The sequence below is a fragment of the Aspergillus karnatakaensis genome (genome assembly GCF_047715665.1).
Source record: "Aspergillus karnatakaensis strain CBS 102800 unplaced genomic scaffold BJY04scaffold_14, whole genome shotgun sequence".
NCBI classification, from domain to species: Eukaryota; Fungi; Ascomycota; class Eurotiomycetes; order Eurotiales; family Aspergillaceae; genus Aspergillus; species Aspergillus karnatakaensis.
The window spans coordinates 313,367-332,059 of NW_027395726.1; the positions used below are offsets into that span (position 1 = coordinate 313,367).

Consider the following 18,693-nt stretch of genomic DNA (forward strand, 5'->3'; position numbering starts at 1 on the left):
ACGGTGAAGGTGACGAAGCTTCTCGGGCTGGACCAGATGATAATGCCCTATATCCTAGTATGCTTTAATGACGAGAAAAACTTATATATCCGCAAAGCTCCTCTGAAGGAGAGGCACGGTGGAACCAGATACAGTTTACGATCCCTTCTGGACCACAAAACGTGTTGGGTTTCCGGTTACTAGCGGCACGCAGTCCATCATGGCAGCTCTCAGAAGTATCATTCCTGCTAGGGGCGGGTTGGTCAGTGAGATATCTTACGGTGGATGGAAAGACAAAATATATGGGTACGCATGATGGAACATCTCTTTGGTCAGAACAAGTGTCAGTCACTGTCGAGGTAACTGTGCCCCCAAGAGCCGAAATTCAAAGCACCAAGGGAATTACTCTACATGGCTTTGATAGCCTCGTCAACTACCGCTGCAAACAAGTGCTTTTCATTAGCCAGTGACTGTTGCTGCCACTTCGAAGAGGCGTGATTGACCCTGAAAGAGACAATGCTTGGCTCCGACTGAAGCGATAGAAAGGAGAGTCGGTGTTATTCAGACTGATTTCGTGCTGGTTTGAGGGATGATCGAGTGCAGACAAAGGAGTAAGATAAAAAGGAAAGAAAATAGATGAAACACACCAAGCTCATTGCTTGATTGGGCCAGCTCAGCACTAACCGGGCGATCATCGGATCGCAAAGAAAGCCATGCAGTAGTATGTGATAGTCGATGAGGCATCATGTACTCGGATTTGAGCCCTGCGGACAAATGCTCATTAGGAAAATCTTGTTATATAAGGCATATACGCTCAATGCAATCCAGTCAATAACCAGAAGCTACCCTATTACTTTCGCTATACCCATTAGGACTTCCTGGGCTGCATTTAGATATTCGCACTTTGTTACCGTTCTTCACATGCTTGCATCCCTCTGCTCTTCGACTACGGAGTATAGGTGCACACAAAGCCTTCCCAAGAATCCCTGCCTATCCTCATAGTCGGTGCCGGCCCCGTTGGCCTTATTCTTACTTACGCCCTCTCACGCCTCTCCATCCCATCCCCAATCATCCTCATCGACCAAAATGAGCTCCCAACAGAATACCCCAAGATGGATCTCACAAACCTGCGAAGCATGGAACTCCTCCGTCGACTAGGTCTCTCACACGTTCTACGGAATCACCCTGAAGCAGTGAGGTCAAATGAGCGGTTCGATGCAGGCTTTCTCACAGGACTGGGACCTGATGGAAATGTATTGGGGGAATGGAAGGTTGATTCTCCTGATGAACAGCAACAAGAAAGCCAAAGGGTGAATGATGGATCTTATCCTGCTGAGCCGGGGCTACGAATCAGTCAGATTTTGGTTGAGAAGCTTTTGAGGGATGTTATTTCAGGTTTGCAGAGGGAAGGTAGAGGGGTGGAGTTTATATCTCGCATACTGAGGATGTAGGAGATGGTCGAGTGAGGACTGTTCTACTTGATCACAAGGGAAGAGAGAAAGTGGTCTACGCGAGGTTCCTGGTTGGATGTGATGGAGGAAGTAGCGCTGTCAGGAGAAGGAGTGGGATTGGGATGGTCGGTGGACGGATGCATGTCTCCCTCGCTCTCTCCTATCTCTGACATTTCCTGCTTTAGAAGGCTCACTGACTGACAATTCAAGGCCTCTCCGTTTACACCTCGTCCACTTCCGCTCACCATACCTTTCGGCCTATCTTGATTCGAACTCAAAAAGATACTGGCATGCTTTCCCAGCAAGTGGAGGTTTTCTCATTGATCAAGATGGGCGGGATACTTTCACAGCTCACTATCCTCTTACCTCACCACAAACTTCAGATTCCGAAAGCCCCAATCCCCACGAGACTATATCCAAAGTCCTCACCGGCATGCATGAACCCTTCTCCATTCCCGATTCTGAAGTTCGAATCCTAGTCCATAGCACGTGGACACCCTCTTTCGCCCTCGCCGAGACCTACTCCTCAAAATCGAAACTCGTCATCCTAGCAGGTGATTCCGCTCACCGTACCCCGCCGCACGGTGGATATGGCTTGAATAGTGGTATAGCTGATGCGGTTGATCTTGCTTGGCGCCTTACGGCTGTTGTCAAGGGGTATGGAGGGCCATTTCTTCTTGAAGCATACGGAATTGAGAGGAGAAACATGATGAGAAGAGCCTTGATGCGAAGTTTTCGGCACATGGGTGAGCATATCAAGCTCGCAGAGCTGTATCAGAAGCACTGGGATGATCTCACTTCGGGGTCTGAGAAAGGTGAGGGTGTGAGAAGGATGATCAACCAATGGATCAGAGAGTCTGGTCCGGATATACTTGATCGGGGGATTGAGTTGGATACTCGGTATACATTCTCGCCGTGTATCTCGGACTCTGACACCGGCTGTGACGAGAGTGAGCAGGGAGAAGATGACTGGGATGTGAAGAGATACAAACCATCTACTCAACCTGGTCATCGCGCTCCTCATGTCTTCCTTCAAAATGACAAACATGGTTGGAGCGTCTATGACCTCTTTGGGAGGGAGTGGACGCTCGTACACTTCACCACTAATCCTTCCTCACCAGAAGAGAAGAAACAACTACGCAATAATAACACTCTCCTCAAAGTCGCCCTCAAAAAGGACTTCCCTATCAAGTACCTCATTCTATCCGAAGAGGAGCACGCAAGGAAGATCTATGGGCGAGACTTTGTTCTCGTAAGGCCGGACACACATGTTGCCTGGCGTGGGAATGCAGTGCCGAGTCTTGAAGTGGCAGAGGATATTCTTGCTGTGGTTGTGGGATGGAAACCACAATCCGGATATCAACGCCCGAGTGCAACAAGGGACAAGGCGGAGCAGGAAGAAGAGAACAAGTTCCTGGATATGATTCGCTTAATTGCAGGGAATCCAGCTGGAGGTATTGGGAATGACCAGGCCGCTATTTCAGGCGAAGAAGCCAAAAATAACAGAAAAGCAAAACTCTAGGTCAAGGACAAGAAAAGAATGAAGAAACATAATGTGCAATTAACAATGAAATAGGTATCTACACTTGCAAACCTCTATACAAAGTAGTGTCTAAGATATATACCACGAACCAAGGATAACCTCTTATCCAAACATTCACCTCACTCATCCACAATTACCATATGCGTATCCAATCTCATCTCATTCAAGCTCAAGTATCCCTCCCCTTCTCGCCACCCCACGAAATCTTGGAACTCGTCCGCCGATGCGATCTCGAGCTCCCACCATTCCCGTTTCCTTCCCGATCATACGTATTCCCGCCAGAAAGCTTCGTCCCATCAGCAAAGGAGATCTTCCCCGGTGCTTGACGGGGGTCATCCTCATCAAACTCTTCCTCAATGACATCGCCATCTGACTCAGAGCCGGACTCATCGGAATCCTGCAATTCACCCAACGCTGCAAGACGACGGCGTCGTTCAGCTGGTGTCTCGCCTGTATCGTCGATATCGGCTGTCGGGGCGCGGGCGAGGCCAGCTGCTTCGCGGAGTTGAGAGGGTGGGACGCGCTCTGTGCCGTCGTCTTCGGAGTCGCGGCGTTCGCGGGGGCTGATGGGGCGTTCATTAATGGGGCTGAGGTCTGTACGGCGCTCTTCGGCGGCTGTGCCGGCCGCAATGCGCGCAAGAGTTTCGGCAACGTTGGGGCTGGGCATTTCGGAATCGGACTCGATGTCGCTTTCACTAGCGGAGTCGATGTCGTCGTGTGGTAGTTGCTGTTGCTGGCTGCCTTGTGCGACGGCGGAAGCGCGGCGTTCTTGTCGGTCTGCTTCTTTGGCTTCGTCGCGCGCAACGTCTTTGACGTGTTCGGGCACGTCGGATTCTTCGACGACGCTCTGGCGAGCGCGTGGTGCAAGGCCGCGGATCTGTTCCGCGAATTGTTGCTTGGTCATTCTGCGGCCCTTGTGCTCGACGCCGCGCTTGCCGACTTCTTCGTCGTTGGCTAGGGTGAAACGGAGTCCGTCGTCCGCGAGCCACTCATCCGCAGCGGTCTTCTTCGGGGCTTGGGATGGTTCGCCTTCCTTTTCTTGTCCGAACCACGTTCCCATGCGGACGAGACCACGTCGGACTGGAGCATTTGCCTCGGCTTTTTCGGCGTGCGGAATGGAGTACTTCTTGATCACTTCTCCATCCTCGTCCTCGACGATAATGGTGTTGCCGAACTGATAAGCGTGCGCAGAGCGGCCCTTGCCCTTAGGCTTGGGTGCAGGCTCATCAGGTGTTTCGCTGGCCTCTGCCTCACGTTCTTTACCGAAATTGAGCCATCGACTGAGACGCCCGTGACCTTTCTCTTCGGCCTTTTCGCCAGCCTTCTTCTCCAGCTTTTCACCTTCAGTAGGTTTCTGCTCAGCGGTCTCACCCTTGGAAGAGCGCGACTGGAATTCCATATTCAACTTGGACCGTTCCGCCTCGAGATGACGCGTCTGCTCCTCAGGCGACATATGACCAACATGCTCTGTTTTCAGAACCTCACCATCCTTGTCTTCATAGATGATATCAGGACCTTCAACGAAAACGTTAACGGCGGCAGTGGGCAATGGCTGTAGTGAAGGCGAGGACTCGTTGGCTGCCGTTTCAGCATCTTCGGATTTCACCTCAGAAGACCGCAGAGGAGCAATGGCGGACTGACTGATCGGACCACCCGCCCCACCAGCCTTTCTGCGGCGTCTGCGAGCTTTGCGGCTGGAAATCTTGCCTATAGGCGCGCCATTGTCATCGTCATGTACTCTGCGCAAGAAGTTGCCAGGGAGACCAATTGGTGGCAGGGTGCCAGGAGGATACTCTGGCTCGTTAGAGGATTCCGACTCATCAGCCTTACGGAAAGACATTGAACCTTTGGCGAGAGACTGAACACGGGGCAGACGGTTCATCCATGATGGTCCTTCTTCGTTGGCTTGGGTGTAGGATAGTGTGATCGAGAGGGTATTGATGCGTTTTCCGAGAGTGAAGACGGCAATAGAGGAGCCGTGGACAAGAATGGAAGAGATAACCAAGAATGTTGTGAGCGGCCAGATAATCTGCACAACGTAGTAGTTGTGAGTGTGAGGTCTGGGGAAGTCAGCTTCCACCACAGGTTGTGTGGAACCTGTCTCCAACTCAGCTCTGGCGAGGATACAGGCGAAAATCGCACCGACACCTATAGGTCCAAAGTGACCAGCGAACAGAGCTTCACGCCATGTTTTGACATCCGGTATAATCGGTTTCAACAGCAGCATAATAGGAATGCGGCGGAAGAAGATGACTAGGAGGGCAATGACAACAAGCCTCCAGGGAGTCAGACCAATATCGGCATTGTTGAAGTCCTCCCAGGGAACGATGGCTCCAAGGTACACGAAGTATGCCAAATTGAGGAGTAGATCGATAACGTTAGAGACGTGAGATTCTTCCGTCTTCTCCGTGAACCAACCATCATTACTGAAACCCACTCCAGCGGCGAAACCGATCAGAAGATCGTCCATACCGAGGAGACTTCCAGACCCGGCGCAGAACAGGGCAAGCACGAAATAGAAGACGAGGAAACTCTCACGGTCAATCAGCTGCTTGCGCTCGGCGAACCTAATTGCATGACGAGCGGCGTATCCAATAGTGAACCCGAATATGGCGCCGAATATACACTCGTATAGAATCGTGTAACAGAACCAATGAAGCGCAACGGCATTCGTGTCCGGGCGGTAATGTAAAATGTAGTAAGACAGGTAGATGAAAGGGAAAGCCATGCCGTCATTGCAGCCGGACTCGGCGGATAAAAGGTCTCGCAAATGTCTCGGAACACGCTTAGCGAATTTACCCTTACCAACGACGGACGATGCGAGAACGGGATCGGTGGCTGTAACACAGGCGGCGCATACGAGTGCCTCGAGCCAGGTGAGCGGCTCAATCAACCACCAAATGAAGAGACTGGTAATCAGCCAGCCCCAGGTCATAACAGGGATGAGCAGAAGTGTGACTGATTTCCAGTGACGTTCCATATAAGCTTTCGGCAATTCGACTCCGACAGCGAAACATTGTACGACCAAGACAATACGAGAGCACTCGAGGGTGATTTTGTCAACATTTCCCCACTCGTTGGGGTTGAATAAATTCGCGGCATGAGGGCCGAAGATGATTCCGCAAATTGTAGCTACGGAGGCCTCGCCGATGTAGAGCTTCTCCTTCACGAAGAGCGAGCAGAGCATGAACAAGCCGGTAAAGCCTCCAATGATCATGTACGCCAGATGGGGCTTGTCGATATCCAAGTGATCCCACGCCATGGCGACTCAAGCAGGTTTCCTGCGCTGTAAATAATATTCCGTAATTCTTTATTTCCTATGCGTCTGGGTCGAGTCGGACACCAGTCGGACCATCACAATCAAAGAGTCGCCACGAACTAAGGAGGAGCGGAGGTAGGCATGCCTTTCGGAACGTCGGAGCGATATAAATTAGAAGTTGCTGCAAGTAAAAGGATGGTCAGCGATCGAGAAACAAAGGCAAGTCGGGAAAGTCCGAAGAGGGGCGACCGTGGAGGAGATGCGAGACCGGGGATAGCAGCGACTTACCGAAAGCAGTAAACAGTCCTGAAGTCCTCCAAATGAAGTGAAGAATCCGACGCACGAAACTGGAGAAGGACAAGAGGACAAGAGTAGTCAAGACGACTCAAGAGGAGGTCAAGAGGAGACAAGAGCAAGACAAGAGAAAACCAAGAGGAAAAGTGTCTCGGCAGCAGGGAAGATGGAGGAAGGACCGAAAATCACGTAGCGAAGGCCAAGACCACGATCGGGCGTGAGACCCAGTCAGAGGGGGGCATGGCGCTGGGCTGAGAGGAGATGGACAAATCAAACAGTCGGCTTGCCTATTTGTCTGGGGCGAGTGGGCAGCAGTGGATGAACGAGCAGTGGAAGTGGAGGAGAGGAAATCCGCCTCCAAGACCGGAGACGGCTCACAGCCTTGGCATTCTTCTTCGCTGTCCGGAAACAACAGCCATTGATGGCCAGGAATGTTGTGTTTGCCTATAGATCAGTTCTAAGAGAACTACCAAATACCCCTGAATCATCACATCATTGATAAATTATCTCCCTATCCCCCAGAGCCATCGCTGCAGGGCCAACAAGGACATAACCCACGCATAAGCAAGCACAGTGACGTAACCAATCGGGATTCGGACGATTTCCTTTCCTTATTCCCCCCCAGTTGCCTCGTGCACTCCAACTTCCAGACTTCCAGTCCACATGGCTGTACCTTGATTATTTATCCCTTACATCAGACCTACTCCGGACTCGACTACCTAACGGAATATCCCGCGAACATCCACCATAAATATTTCCATACTCATCTACATCACATCACATTGCACCAAGCACCCCGGCCCTCGCTCCAACCCTTAATATACCCAACTTCAACCTCAAAATCCCCCTTCTGCTCATCGAAGAAACTCCTCATCATAATCCCTATCCTCCTCACTTTCTTCAGATCCAGCTCCTTCCCATCCCTCTCAACCTCCTTCCCCCGATACGTGGGTTTCAAATCACCAAACTTGATAACAACGTTCTTCCCTTCCCCCTTAGGAACGCGAATCTCACCTTCCCAACTCAAACTACTCCTTTCCCTCCCGTCATCTCTCCGTGGCAGAATCTCGTCTTTCAGTGTAACAGTGTAGAGTTTCCCATCTGACTTCACGATCTCGAGTTCTAGGCCTTTATATCCTGAGAGATCCCATGCTTTGTCGCTGGTCGTGCGCTGCGATGCAAAGCCTGCGCCGCCGAGCGTGCTTGTGTCGAGGTTTCCCTTGAACGTGGCGGTGTGTCTCTTTGGGTCTGCGGAGGGGATGAGTTCGGAGTAGGAGGAGCCGCCGCGGACGCGGTCGTCGGAGGAAGTCCAGTCTTCCGAAGACCAGGGGCTGGTAGTCCGTTAGTAAATGAGTAGTTACTCGAGAAAAAGGCTTACTGAGGTCCTCCGAAGAGGTATGGTGAGTTGCTTTCGGCCATTGCTGCGGTAAACAAGAGGTTGAAAAAGAGTTGGGAATTCTCGATCTGATAGTGATGCATGACGTCATCCAGTCTAAGCTCGCTGCGGTGATACCCTGAGTCTGACAATATTTCTATGCCTAAAAGAACAAAAGAGTCTGATCAATCGACCCATTCTAGGCTGCTATCGATAGCGATCCATAAGATCTTCCGTGTCCTGCCTCAGTTTTTCTAACAACTCCTTCAACTCCGCCATATCGGCCTCACTCGGCCTCAGCACCTGCGCCTCTCCCTCACCCTCAAAATCATGATCATATATCAACCTCTCCATATACTGACTCGGCCCATACCCATCACAGTAAACCATATAGCTCTCATAAAAGCCAATCTCGATTTCCTCCTCGACCTCAAACGGCGTGGTGTCATTTTCCCACCAATGCGGGTTATGTCCGACCCGGAAATGCTTTAGGTGCGGAAGACGCTCGTTGAATGCGCGGAAGTAGTCTGCCCAGCGCATGCCGTAGGTTGCGAGGAGTTTGTTATACATTGCACCGGGCTCGCTGCGGAATCCAGGGTGCGATTGGTATTTGCTCCGGTCGAGGAGCGTCCCGCGCTCGTCGAGGTGCTCGTGGTACACGGCTACGTCGATGAGGATGGGGCAGTCATCTAGGTAGAGTTCCTCTAAGGTGGAGCTATGGGAGAGGACCCAATCGAGTTGACGGTCGTCGACGAAGGTGTAGTTTCCTAGTGCGAGGGATTTTAGGCGCGGGAAGTGCAGGCCCGTAATGTCGCATGCGGGGAAGAAGCCCCAGTACATGCTTGAGTAGATGGATAGGTGTTCGAGGTTTGCTAGCGTGGGCTTGAGCCAGAAGTCGGATAGTTCATGGTTGAAGAAGGAGTGGACGGCGTTTTTCTTGTTGGGGGTTAGTCACATTCACGTAGGTCGTATAGTATAAGCTTAGGATAACACACCTCGATATTGTTCTCTCCATTTCCCTCATTAAGCTCATTCGCGATGTTAAGTCTCAATGATTTCAACCCACCTAGGACTTTGGTAGCATTTGCTTTAAACTCTTCATCGTCCGGAGTGATGTTCTGCAGATCCTGGATCCCTAATTCCTGGATCGGCCGAGGCAGAGAAGCGAGAATAGAAAATGCCTTCTGCAACACAGCCTGACGGAAAGCCGTTGGCTGCTGCGCATCACCCCAGTCATCCTCATCCTCGCATTCAGGGTGGAAACGAATGACTACGCTTTGTAGTCGTGGAAGTTGATGCAATTTGTTGACGGCTTTCCAGAACCGGGGCGGTAGAGCTGCGTCTGTGTCTTCGTCTTCTTCCGCGGCTTCGAGATATTCGTCACCATCTTCAGTGGTGACAGAGCCGTTTCCCTATTTGCTGCTGTTAGCTCTACTCTATGTTGTGAAAAGGGTAGTTGACGAACATCCTCTGGGTCAGTGGTATCAAGATAGACTTTCGTCACGGCATTCGCGAGCTCTGAACGGTCGAGGATATTCTGGAACCGTTCAATGCTACTCTTTTTGCGTGAGATTGTTGTTGATTGGAAGACCCATGACTGTCCAGTTTCGCCTAGCAGTGTACTCGAGAGACGAAGGTGCTTGCGCGATTCCTGCTCTGCATAGAAGAACACGCGGTGGACGATTTCGCGGGGAAGGGTGAGAAGTGACGGCATGTTGAGCGCTGTGCTAGACAATGATGAAATGACTTGAACCTCAATTGAAATGTATGCAGTATTTATACCACTGGTTCTAGGTAGTTGGGGGATTTCCTAGCTTAGGCAACGAGGAGGATGCCTGTAGCTGAGGGCCGCGACGTGGTCTTAAGCTTGAAATTAGCGTCGGCGGCGGAGCTTCTAGCCGCGTCTCAGGATCAATGGGGGCCAAACGCTTGCGACAAACATCAACGCTGTGTTGGAGGTTGTTGGAAGGTGATTGAGTATATAGATAATGGTCTTGTTCGATATGCTCCTCTCCTCCAGATGAGTTTATGCAGCAGATCAACAAAGGCAGAGATTGCCCAATCCCATGGAGGCTCCAGGCTCCCACTTCCAGCCCTGCAAGGCTGCCACTCCACTATAGGAATCTGATTGGTTAAATCTCCAATGATACTCCATTGCGGGTGGATTTCCGACTCTCCAACCAAAGTTGAAATGACGAATTCCGCGCGGCCAGCCTCCGATCTATCGCCGAGTGCATGGATAACACCAAGAGAGTGAGGATAGTTATGAGAGTTAGAAAGCACTATTGAGAACTCTGCCATCAATTTTAGGAATGGGCGATCAATATCACTAGATCTCCGGGGCGAATTGTAGCGCCAATTACATTATACTTGAGCACTATATATTTTTCAGCATGTGAGGTGGGACGTAGTCTCTGGTAAAAGGTCCCTCAACGCCTAGCATGGACTATCAATATGATCAAGAGGGTGAAGCGAAGATAGTAAGTCATTGCTGGGCTTTTTGAATATTATTTACACACGGGTAGCAGTAGCTATCACTACCTGGATATGGATATATGCTTACAAGGAGAGTGAAGTGAAAGTGAGTCTCTGAATTAACACAATTAGAGCAACAGCAAGAAAGTGACAGAGCCTGTAAGTTCACACCTACGTCCATCTCTCTGCTAACACAAGCACATTTCTTACATATTCTCTCTCACAGCTACTTCTACTCTTTCCTCGACATCTTTCTCAACATAGCTGTTCTGATACCGCACCTCAGTTATCTCTGTTCGACTTTCCCCTCAAGCCCTTCTAGGCTCTGCTTCTCATTCCAATAATACCGTCGACTACCCCCAACCTAATGACGCAGGCGTGGTCTGGGTCATGGGGCCAGGAGGAGGAGGAAGCAGGCTTCAAGTCTGAATCGAACGTCCAGGAATCAGAAAACTGTCGCTCCCCTCATTCGTGAGTGTTTCCACCGAACACCGCGTTTATACTCGCATAAGACTGACTTATTGTTTGCCAACAGTCCCTATTTACTTCCGATGGTTGGGGTCAGCATCGGACTCTACAGATACGGCATTCTCAGGCACCATATCCAGCAGTATACACAAACTCAGACCACAAACCAGTTGCCTACGACTGCACTGTAGAAGATCACCAATCTACTTCCACGCCGTGCCTTTCCCATGAATGGTCAGGCTATACCTCCGACTACGACGCCTGTCATCAAATTAAGCTTGAGAAACCTCGTTCCATATGCTCAGACCTGCCACCCGACGGAAAGGCAATCCCTTCAGATATCGACACTTCCAAGGGTCGGGGCATAAACGCAGGCCAAAATGAGCACGGAGAAGACACGACATCCAAGGGCGCCTGGATCTGGGGCTCCGGGAGTGGCGGCTGGGAGACATGCCTTCCCAGGAAAAATTCCATGCGCATGAAACCCTTGAAGAACAAAGACGTTCTGCCCCCAGACGCGAGACGAGAAATGGCGCTTAGAAGTACTGGTAGGCCTTAGGATGATTCTGGCTGGGAATGACAAGACACTTACTAGAGGACGATGAGATCAGCCAGGACTATCGTTGCTCGTTTCGCTTTCTTTATTTCGCTTTTCTTTCCATCTCATTCCAGCTGCTACCCCCTGATGTATCTCATTGAGATGGAATCTGGCGTTCTTTTCGATGTTATTGGATTGAATGGTGATTATCTTCTTTCTGCCTAGGGAGCATAGTCTAGTCTAGATCTGAATATCACCTTCTGTTTACCCACCTTCGTTGGGCTGAATATGAGCTCAAACAGGAATGATTAATATAACTAGTACACGCATACAAATAACAGGTCTCAATAGCTCCGGGCCCTTTGTGGCATGTGTAACCTAACGCGGACCATATGTGTATGCAAGCGACAGCAGGTTTACGAAGTACCCAGTTCAGGAATCAAGAAGTAAGCTTCGACTCTAGGCTACCTCGACCTCGACCTCGACCTCGACCTCGACCTCGAACAACAAAGCCACGTTTTCAACGAGTCCAGTAATTATCAAGTCTGAAAATGGAGCATATATCTTAGGCTAAAGAACAAGCAGAAAACACAGCAGGGAGACGTGCAAATGCACAGGTACAATAGCAGTGCAGCACACGGTATAACAACGTAAGTCAAGGCAACAAAAAAAGCAATATCGAGCACATCACACCCCTCATTCATCCTATTCCTATCTCATGTCGTCTCATCGCAGACCAAGCCTCAGCACTTCGTAAACTGTACTATACTCATTCACCCAACGGCATCCCCTCAACCTGATCACCCAATGACCGCCAATTATCCGCCTGCAGCTCGGAGTACTTCACCCGCTCTTGGCTCCAGTCCTGGTGCAGCCGGCTGATGTGGTACTGGCTCTGTTGGAAATAGGTCAGTTCGTCGCGGATGCACTCCTTGATGAACACCCCGCGCGCGTGCTGCTGCACGATTGATTCTTTGTCCTACACAGATTTATTAGTAAGGATTCTGGACTGCGTTACGGCAGGATGCATGTATGCATGCAGGCAGACGTACCTTGAAAATCGACTCCTCTACTTTTTCGATCTCGCCCGGCTTGACGGTGCCTTGGGGTTTGGCGCGAAGATCCTGGAGCTTGCGCTCGTTTGTCTCGATTCGCCGCTCGAGTTGGGGGATGTTGTTCCGGGCAAGTCGGTCTTTGCGGTCGAACATTTCACGCACGCTGACGAGGTTGTCGCGCTGGCGTTTCAGGTCCTCGAGCATACCGTCTTCCCATGCTCGGGCTTCGTCTTCTAGTAGGCTTTGGCTGGCGGACAGGTGTCTGGCGGTAGCTTTGATGCCTTCGTTCAGTAACGGTACGTCGTTGGTATCGATTGCGTATGTGTCCTTTGTCATTTCTGTGAGAGACTGTAGGGCGAGAGAGAAGCGTAGGTGATCCGCGGCGAGTCCTTCGTTGCGTTTGGCTAAGCGCTCGAGGAGTGTGCAGAGGTTGATATAGACTTCGGCTGATCGCTTAACGCCGCTTCGAACAGTATCGAAAGTGTCTTGGAGTGTTGATGGCAGCGAGTCCTCGAGGTCCGGCGGTAGGACTCGGCCACTAAACTCATCCTGAACGGATATAGTCGCCTGCTTCCTCCATACCGAGAGCTCCTACGAATTGTCAGTAGTGCTCACACAAGATGGGAGGTGACATACCGTGGGAACTGTAAGGAACATTACTACCAGCTGCTCCTGGCTGAGAACAGGGTGCTGAACAAGGGAATTGGTAAATCGTACAAGGCCGCGCCGGCGCTTTTCAAGAAACGAGGTGGAATCCGCTGAGAGGTGAGTGCCATTGACTTCGAATAGTGAGTAAACTTGAGAGCCTGTCACAGCTGGTTGACTTACCTGAAATACGTTTTGGAGGAAGCAAAGGAAGCTGACGGAATGGGTATCGTTTGTGAAGACAATCAAGAAGCCAGACAAAATCACTGTAACGCCGGACCACGGTACTCCCTCTGCGTGCGGACTTCACCTCATAGTTGCGGTGTTGGAACATGAACATCCCTTCTTTCTCCTGCAACAGTGTGACCGTCACCACCTCCTTAATTGAGTTGGATATGGCACGGTCGATGTTCAGCGAGCGTCGGGGAGGGTTTGAATCGCTTTGGTCACTACCAGAGCGACCAAAGTCTCCTAGTCCAGACCGAACCGGACCCCCAAGGCCACTTCCGTCTGGCGTTTGCCCAAAGCTATCTCCCCACCCAAACTCGGCGCTGTTGGAGGTATGAGCTTCCGGTCGACCGTTTGCGCGGCTAGGGCCCGAGGGTTCAGTGGGATTGCCTGCATCGCTGGTCTTTGACCAGGCGTTCGTGCCTGATCGAACAGTCCCATAACCATTCAGCGTGCCGTGCTCGGGTTCGTTCTGCGCATGCGCATGACCACGGTGTAGCTGGGGACTCCCCCAAGGATCAGCGTCAAGACCTCCAATTGACCCTCCACGGGATGGGCGCGACTGGACGGAGCTCGGCTCTTGTATGGGGGCGGGAGGAGCGGGAGGGGTAGTAGGGCGTTCGTGAGAGGGTGCAGACATGGCGGAGTCCTGCCTTTCGCGCAATCCGTCGAGGTACGAGCTTCTCGGCGTTGGCAGTTCTGTAACCCGTTAACTAAGAGCTTTACATCATGTGTAGCGCGGCATACTCTTCCGCCGGTCGTCCACTGTGTCGAAAGTAAGGTCTTCGCCTTCCTGCGCGAGTCCAATCAGAGCTAACAGCACGCTAAACTCGCCGCGACTCAGTCCGTTCGACCGATCGGTGTCCCCGGAGAGAACAAGATTTAAGATTTTGGCCTGGTCCGTCGCCGTGAGTCCGCTCCCGGACAACAGTTCCCGAACAGATGTCAGGCCGACACCAGAGCCCGCTCTTTCCCCCGCACTCAGCACGAGATCGTACACATCGATATAGCTCTCCGGCACATCCGAGTCTGGAAGTAGGGTTTTCACTAGCTGCTGCTTAGACGTCCGCTTTACACCGTTGGTACTCCACGGGGAGCTCAGGCCGTCGTCATCCGCGAACAAAGAGGACCCGCCAAAGTTGGCACTGCCCGCACCGAAGGAGGGTTCGTCGGCGAATAGGGAGGATTTCGATCTCCGAGCTGAATCAGCTACCGAGGAGTCGTCTGGCGACGTGCCAAACAGGGACATAGAGGACGAGCGAGAGGATACAGGCTGGAGAGGCTGGATGCGAAGAGGCGGAGCTCGGTCGGAGGTGATAAAGAAGCAGACGGCGAAGGGCAGGGAAGTGGAGTTGTCGTATTATTAATGATTTCTTTGCTAATTGAGCAATGCGGCGATTGACAAGAGCTAGAGTAATAAGAAGTCTAGGGAAGAGGACCTGCTTTCCCAGCGGTGATAAGGACGGGTGACGCGGGTGCTTGGAGGAATGATGTCGATGTTGTTGGTTGTGGCTCACGCGGAGGCGGCGCTAGTCAGCTCAAGCCTTGGCTAATCTCCAACTCTACCAAGGAAGTCTTCTCTGTGAAGCATCCATTATTGTATTGTATTGCTGCTACATCGTTTTATATACCATCACTTCATAATATTATACAGTTCAATCACTTGCGCCGCCCGAGACCGACTCGCTATCTTCTCGAGTCAACTCTCTAGCCAGAGGCACCGTGAAATAGCCGCTCTGTACCAGCAGATCCTGCCATTCCCTTTTGCCTGTAGCTAGTACACGCGCAACGTTTACTGCGGGAGAGAACCATCTCTCCTTGCGTGTCTCTGCCTTGTTGCCCCCCTCGAGCGCCGCTCGACTAGCGCGAGTGGTTCGCACTCGCTTTGTGCCCCTCTCGCTGCCAGAGAGAAGACGACTCAGCTCCGAGCGGTATTGCTCAAGGCGGAGGTCAAACGCGACTATCCCACGTATATACGGCGTGTAGTCTTCGGCTATGCTCCGGAGGCCACGCTCAGAGCAAAATTGAGCATGTCCGGTAGACAGTGGAGCCGTACAGTCTAGCTTCATGGCCGGCACCAGCGCACCTGAAAGATCGATACCTGGGGGATGTATAATATTTGACCTGTGGCTAGTCTTCAAGGTCATTGTAGCTAGCATGGTTTCCGAGTTCGTCTCGATTCGTTGGTAAGCCTGCCCAAGAAGTGTTTGGAAAGTGCACCCGATTTCGAGAGTCGACGAAGTGTAATCGGTAATAGGGTCAGCATGTAGTAGCTGATAACCTTCCACATAATTGAGCTTCTGCTTTTCTGGCATCGGAGGTATTGACGTATCAATTGCGTCCTGCGAGAGTTAGTCGAGCATCAGAGATGCATGGCAGGGAAACCTACGTTACGTGGATCAAGTGAGCAAGTTGCCAAAACGTCGAGCACACTTCTTGATTCCATATACTCAGACTGCGTCCGCAAGCGCTCCAGCGTCTGGAATTTCGTGGGTTCCGGGCCAAGCTCCAGTGAGGAATGCTGCTGCGTTTCAGTCATACTTTCCGCATCCTGTAGGCTCAGCTGCCACCAGTGCATTGCTTCTTTTCGGAGTTCTGCTTCGGTTGACGAGCCAGTGCCAGTTGAGATATCACGACTGAACCAGCCCATATAGTCTTGATAAGTATCCATGCTGCACACTCGTACCTTGTCCCCATTTGTATCCAGGTCAATTCCTTGCGGCCATCGGTCTATGATCCAGTCAAGGCCAGATTTGTCGCTTCCCACGGCCATTTGACACCAATAATTCAGCTCCACAATGGCCTTTCGAAAGTCGCTGCCGGAACCTAGGTAGAGCTTTTCGACAGGCGTGCGCTTGAGTACATGGCCCTCGTTTGCAGCCACGAGAAGAAGGTAGTCGACAGCCAGATCCAGCGGAGGAGCTCTGTACCGTAGGATAGCGTGGAAAGATATATCTTCTAAGGGAATGCGGCTTTCGTCGTTGCAAGTAATAACGATCGGACGTTTCGATTGGTTGATGAGGGTGAGAACACCAGACCAAAACTGCTTGTCTTCTTCAAAGAGGATGTCCGCCTCTTCCAGGAGAATCAGCGATTGTTTCTGGCTTCGGGTTCGCTTTTGGTCGACTTCTTTTGCAGACGATTTGGTCTTTGGTCTGCCAGGTTTTTTCGAACCACCTGCAGGAGCAGACTTGAAGAATCCACCTAGCTTGTTCTGCTTCGCGTCCTCCAAAGCCTCTAGAGGTTGGTCTGCCACTGAGTTGGAGGCAGGCTCGTTGGCGTGCACATTAACAAGGTGGTTCTGTGTCATGTCTCCAATTCGATCGAGAATGTCCTTTGCGCTGCGGCGATTGCCGGCATTGATTTCAAAAACCTCAAAGTCCATCTCTTTAGCAACAGCATAAACAGAGGCTGTTTTGCCGCAGCCTGCAGGTCCGCTAACGAGAATGACATTGGTCATACGATTCCGTTCGGTGCCAGATTTTACACTCAATGTTAGATCTCCCGTTCGAATAACCGTTCGTTTGGTCGAGACCGTCACATCGCCCGCTAACTCGTCGTCGGAACCGGAGATTTCTCCCATTTCAGAGGCCTCGTCGTTGCTAGAGACAACAAATCCATCCAGCTTGTCAGTCTTCTTGCGTCTCTTACGCTTCTTCTCATCCTTCCGTTTGGTTTGATCATCTTTTGGCTGATTTGCGGTCTCCACCCCTGACACGATGAGATGCTTTAGCCAGTCTCGTAGCATAAGCGCCTCCTTGGTCGGACAAAGAACCTGCTGTGCTGTGGTTGGCGCATATTTATGCGCCCAAGTTTGCGTCTCATACCCCCCAAGGTCAAATGCAGTCATTGAAGTTGGCAGTGAAGCGTACAACTTGGCGACGGCTGGATGGAGGCCATGAGATTGTACCGTATCTTTACTGGCATCCGCACGTCGTACGCTTAATCGTTTCGACATTTCCGCTTGAAGAACTCGACCACTTATGACCTGCTTCTCAGGGGTCCTCAACACCTGCGTAGGGGCATTTGCGGATTCAGAAAGGCAGGAAAGTATGTTTTCTTCGTCATTGACCTGGATTGCAGGCGTCTTTGCTTTCCTGCTGCCGATATCGATAGGAGTGAAATCGTCGTCGTCCGCTTCAAGCATATCTTGTACACTTCGTACGTGAGATAACCCCGCGGGAGGCCAAAGTGGATGTATGGGCTCTGGGACCTTCGAAAAGGCATGCTTGAAAGATAAGAGCGGTTTTGGTGCTGGACGCGATTGAAGTGGCTCAGCTCCACTGGTTGACTTATCCCCTGTAACATTCAAGACTGGGGGTTGACTTGGGGCTTGTGCGGGTGCAACATCTGGCCTAGGCGCAGCTTTCTTCATAAAAAACGGATGTGTGTTCTTCGGCGGTTGTTTATGGGTCGGTGCCGGTACAATCGTGACTGGAGGAAGTACCACAGGAGGGGGAGGAGTGTATCGCTTCATGCCTGTAAGAATCGCTTCGACTTGCTGCGCAAGACCTTGTAAGCCTCCTTTGTCGAGGTATTTGATCACCACAAGCTTCTTTTCCCTCTCCGTGGGTTGCGGCGCTGGTTTGACACGCTTGCTGCGTCTTTTATCCGACTTATCAGCGAATCTGTCCGCCACTGGCGAGCTGAGAAGCTTTCCGTTCGAATTCAGCTTAATAACCTTTTGCTTTTTCTCTTGATCGCCGGTAGGTGTAGGTCCATCGTGGGTTGGTTTCACATCTTTAACTAGATGTGTGTGCGACTGCTCTTCCTCCTTGACCGGAGCCGGAACCTGCACCGAGAACCCAACTTCGCTTGTTTCTGGTGTCTTTGCGCCTGTAGCAGAAGACTGGGCTAGAGCTAAGTCATCAGAGTCGCCGTTGTTGGGCTTGTTATGCGAGAATTCAGGGACATTTTCTAGTGGCTCTGTCGGGTCGTTGCTTATCTTCCTTCGTTTTCTTCGGTCTGCATTGGGGTCGTGGTCGAGAGCGGCGACGGCAGTTGTTTGAGATGTAGATCCATTGGGTTCGGGATATTCGGAAATGTGAAGGGGTTGATTGGCAGACGGTGAGGGAATTGAAGCTGGAACGGCAAGCTCTGCTGGTTATTAGCAGCGTATACCGCGGGCTGAACAATTGTACCGACCCTTCCTAAAGAATGGATGTATAGCGCGCTGTTCTTGTCCCATGGCCATTGGTTATATGCTGGTCAGGAGCGACCGCTCATCGCTCTGAGAGTCAAGTGATAGTAATGATAGTCATCAGAGGAAGAGTCCCTGTAGCCTAGCCAGTATATATGCGATCGTGAGATGGTCGTCGTTGAAGCAGGGAGCCGGGCATAATTGAGACACGAAAGTCGACGCGAGGCGCGTATGGCTCTGTGC

The 18,693-nt window shown here is 51.4% G+C and overlaps 5 protein-coding genes across 5 annotated transcripts; 1 reads left to right on the forward strand and 4 right to left on the reverse strand.

The window, feature by feature from the left end:
• Positions 1–724: 724 nt before the first annotated feature.
• Positions 725–2,984, forward strand: BJY04DRAFT_226513 (FAD binding domain-containing protein; the record flags this gene model as incomplete). Its single annotated transcript, XM_073718428.1, has 5 exons — positions 725–773; positions 982–1,389; positions 1,431–1,559; positions 1,616–2,884; positions 2,953–2,984. 5 exons carry the CDS (start codon positions 725–727, stop codon positions 2,982–2,984), a joined length of 1,887 nt encoding a protein of 628 aa, XP_073573298.1.
• BJY04DRAFT_184748 (Na+/H+ antiporter Nha1) lies at positions 2,802–6,831 on the reverse strand. Its single transcript, XM_073710666.1, has 2 exons — positions 6,521–6,831; positions 2,802–6,413 (listed from the first exon to the last, which is right to left on the reverse strand). The coding sequence occupies exon 2, from the start codon at positions 6,233–6,235 to the stop codon at positions 3,143–3,145; it is 3,093 nt and encodes a 1,030-aa protein (XP_073573299.1). The 5' UTR covers positions 6,236–6,413; positions 6,521–6,831; the 3' UTR covers positions 2,802–3,142.
• A 249-nt stretch (positions 6,832–7,080) lies between these two features.
• Positions 7,081–7,952, reverse strand: BJY04DRAFT_184749 (CIA30 family protein; the record flags this gene model as incomplete). Its single annotated transcript, XM_073710667.1, has 2 exons — positions 7,905–7,952; positions 7,081–7,857 (listed from the first exon to the last, which is right to left on the reverse strand). Coding segments are annotated over exons 1-2 (595 nt in total), but the record flags the coding sequence as incomplete, so codon positions are not given.
• Positions 7,953–8,108: 156 nt separating this feature from the next.
• Positions 8,109–9,615, reverse strand: BJY04DRAFT_216309 (uncharacterized protein; the record flags this gene model as incomplete). The annotated part of the gene is made up of 3 exons (XM_073715708.1): positions 8,109–8,837; positions 8,897–9,313; positions 9,367–9,615. 3 exons carry the CDS (start codon positions 9,613–9,615, stop codon positions 8,109–8,111), a joined length of 1,395 nt encoding a protein of 464 aa, XP_073573301.1.
• A 2,536-nt stretch (positions 9,616–12,151) lies between these two features.
• Positions 12,152–18,504, reverse strand: BJY04DRAFT_206408 (uncharacterized protein; the record flags this gene model as incomplete). The annotated part of the gene is made up of 8 exons (XM_073713707.1): positions 12,152–12,361; positions 12,435–13,028; positions 13,074–13,216; positions 13,266–14,009; positions 14,058–14,592; positions 14,990–15,652; positions 15,700–18,392; positions 18,456–18,504. The coding sequence occupies 8 exons, from the start codon at positions 18,502–18,504 to the stop codon at positions 12,152–12,154; spliced, it is 5,631 nt and encodes a 1,876-aa protein (XP_073573302.1).
• Positions 18,505–18,693: the final 189 nt, after the last annotated feature.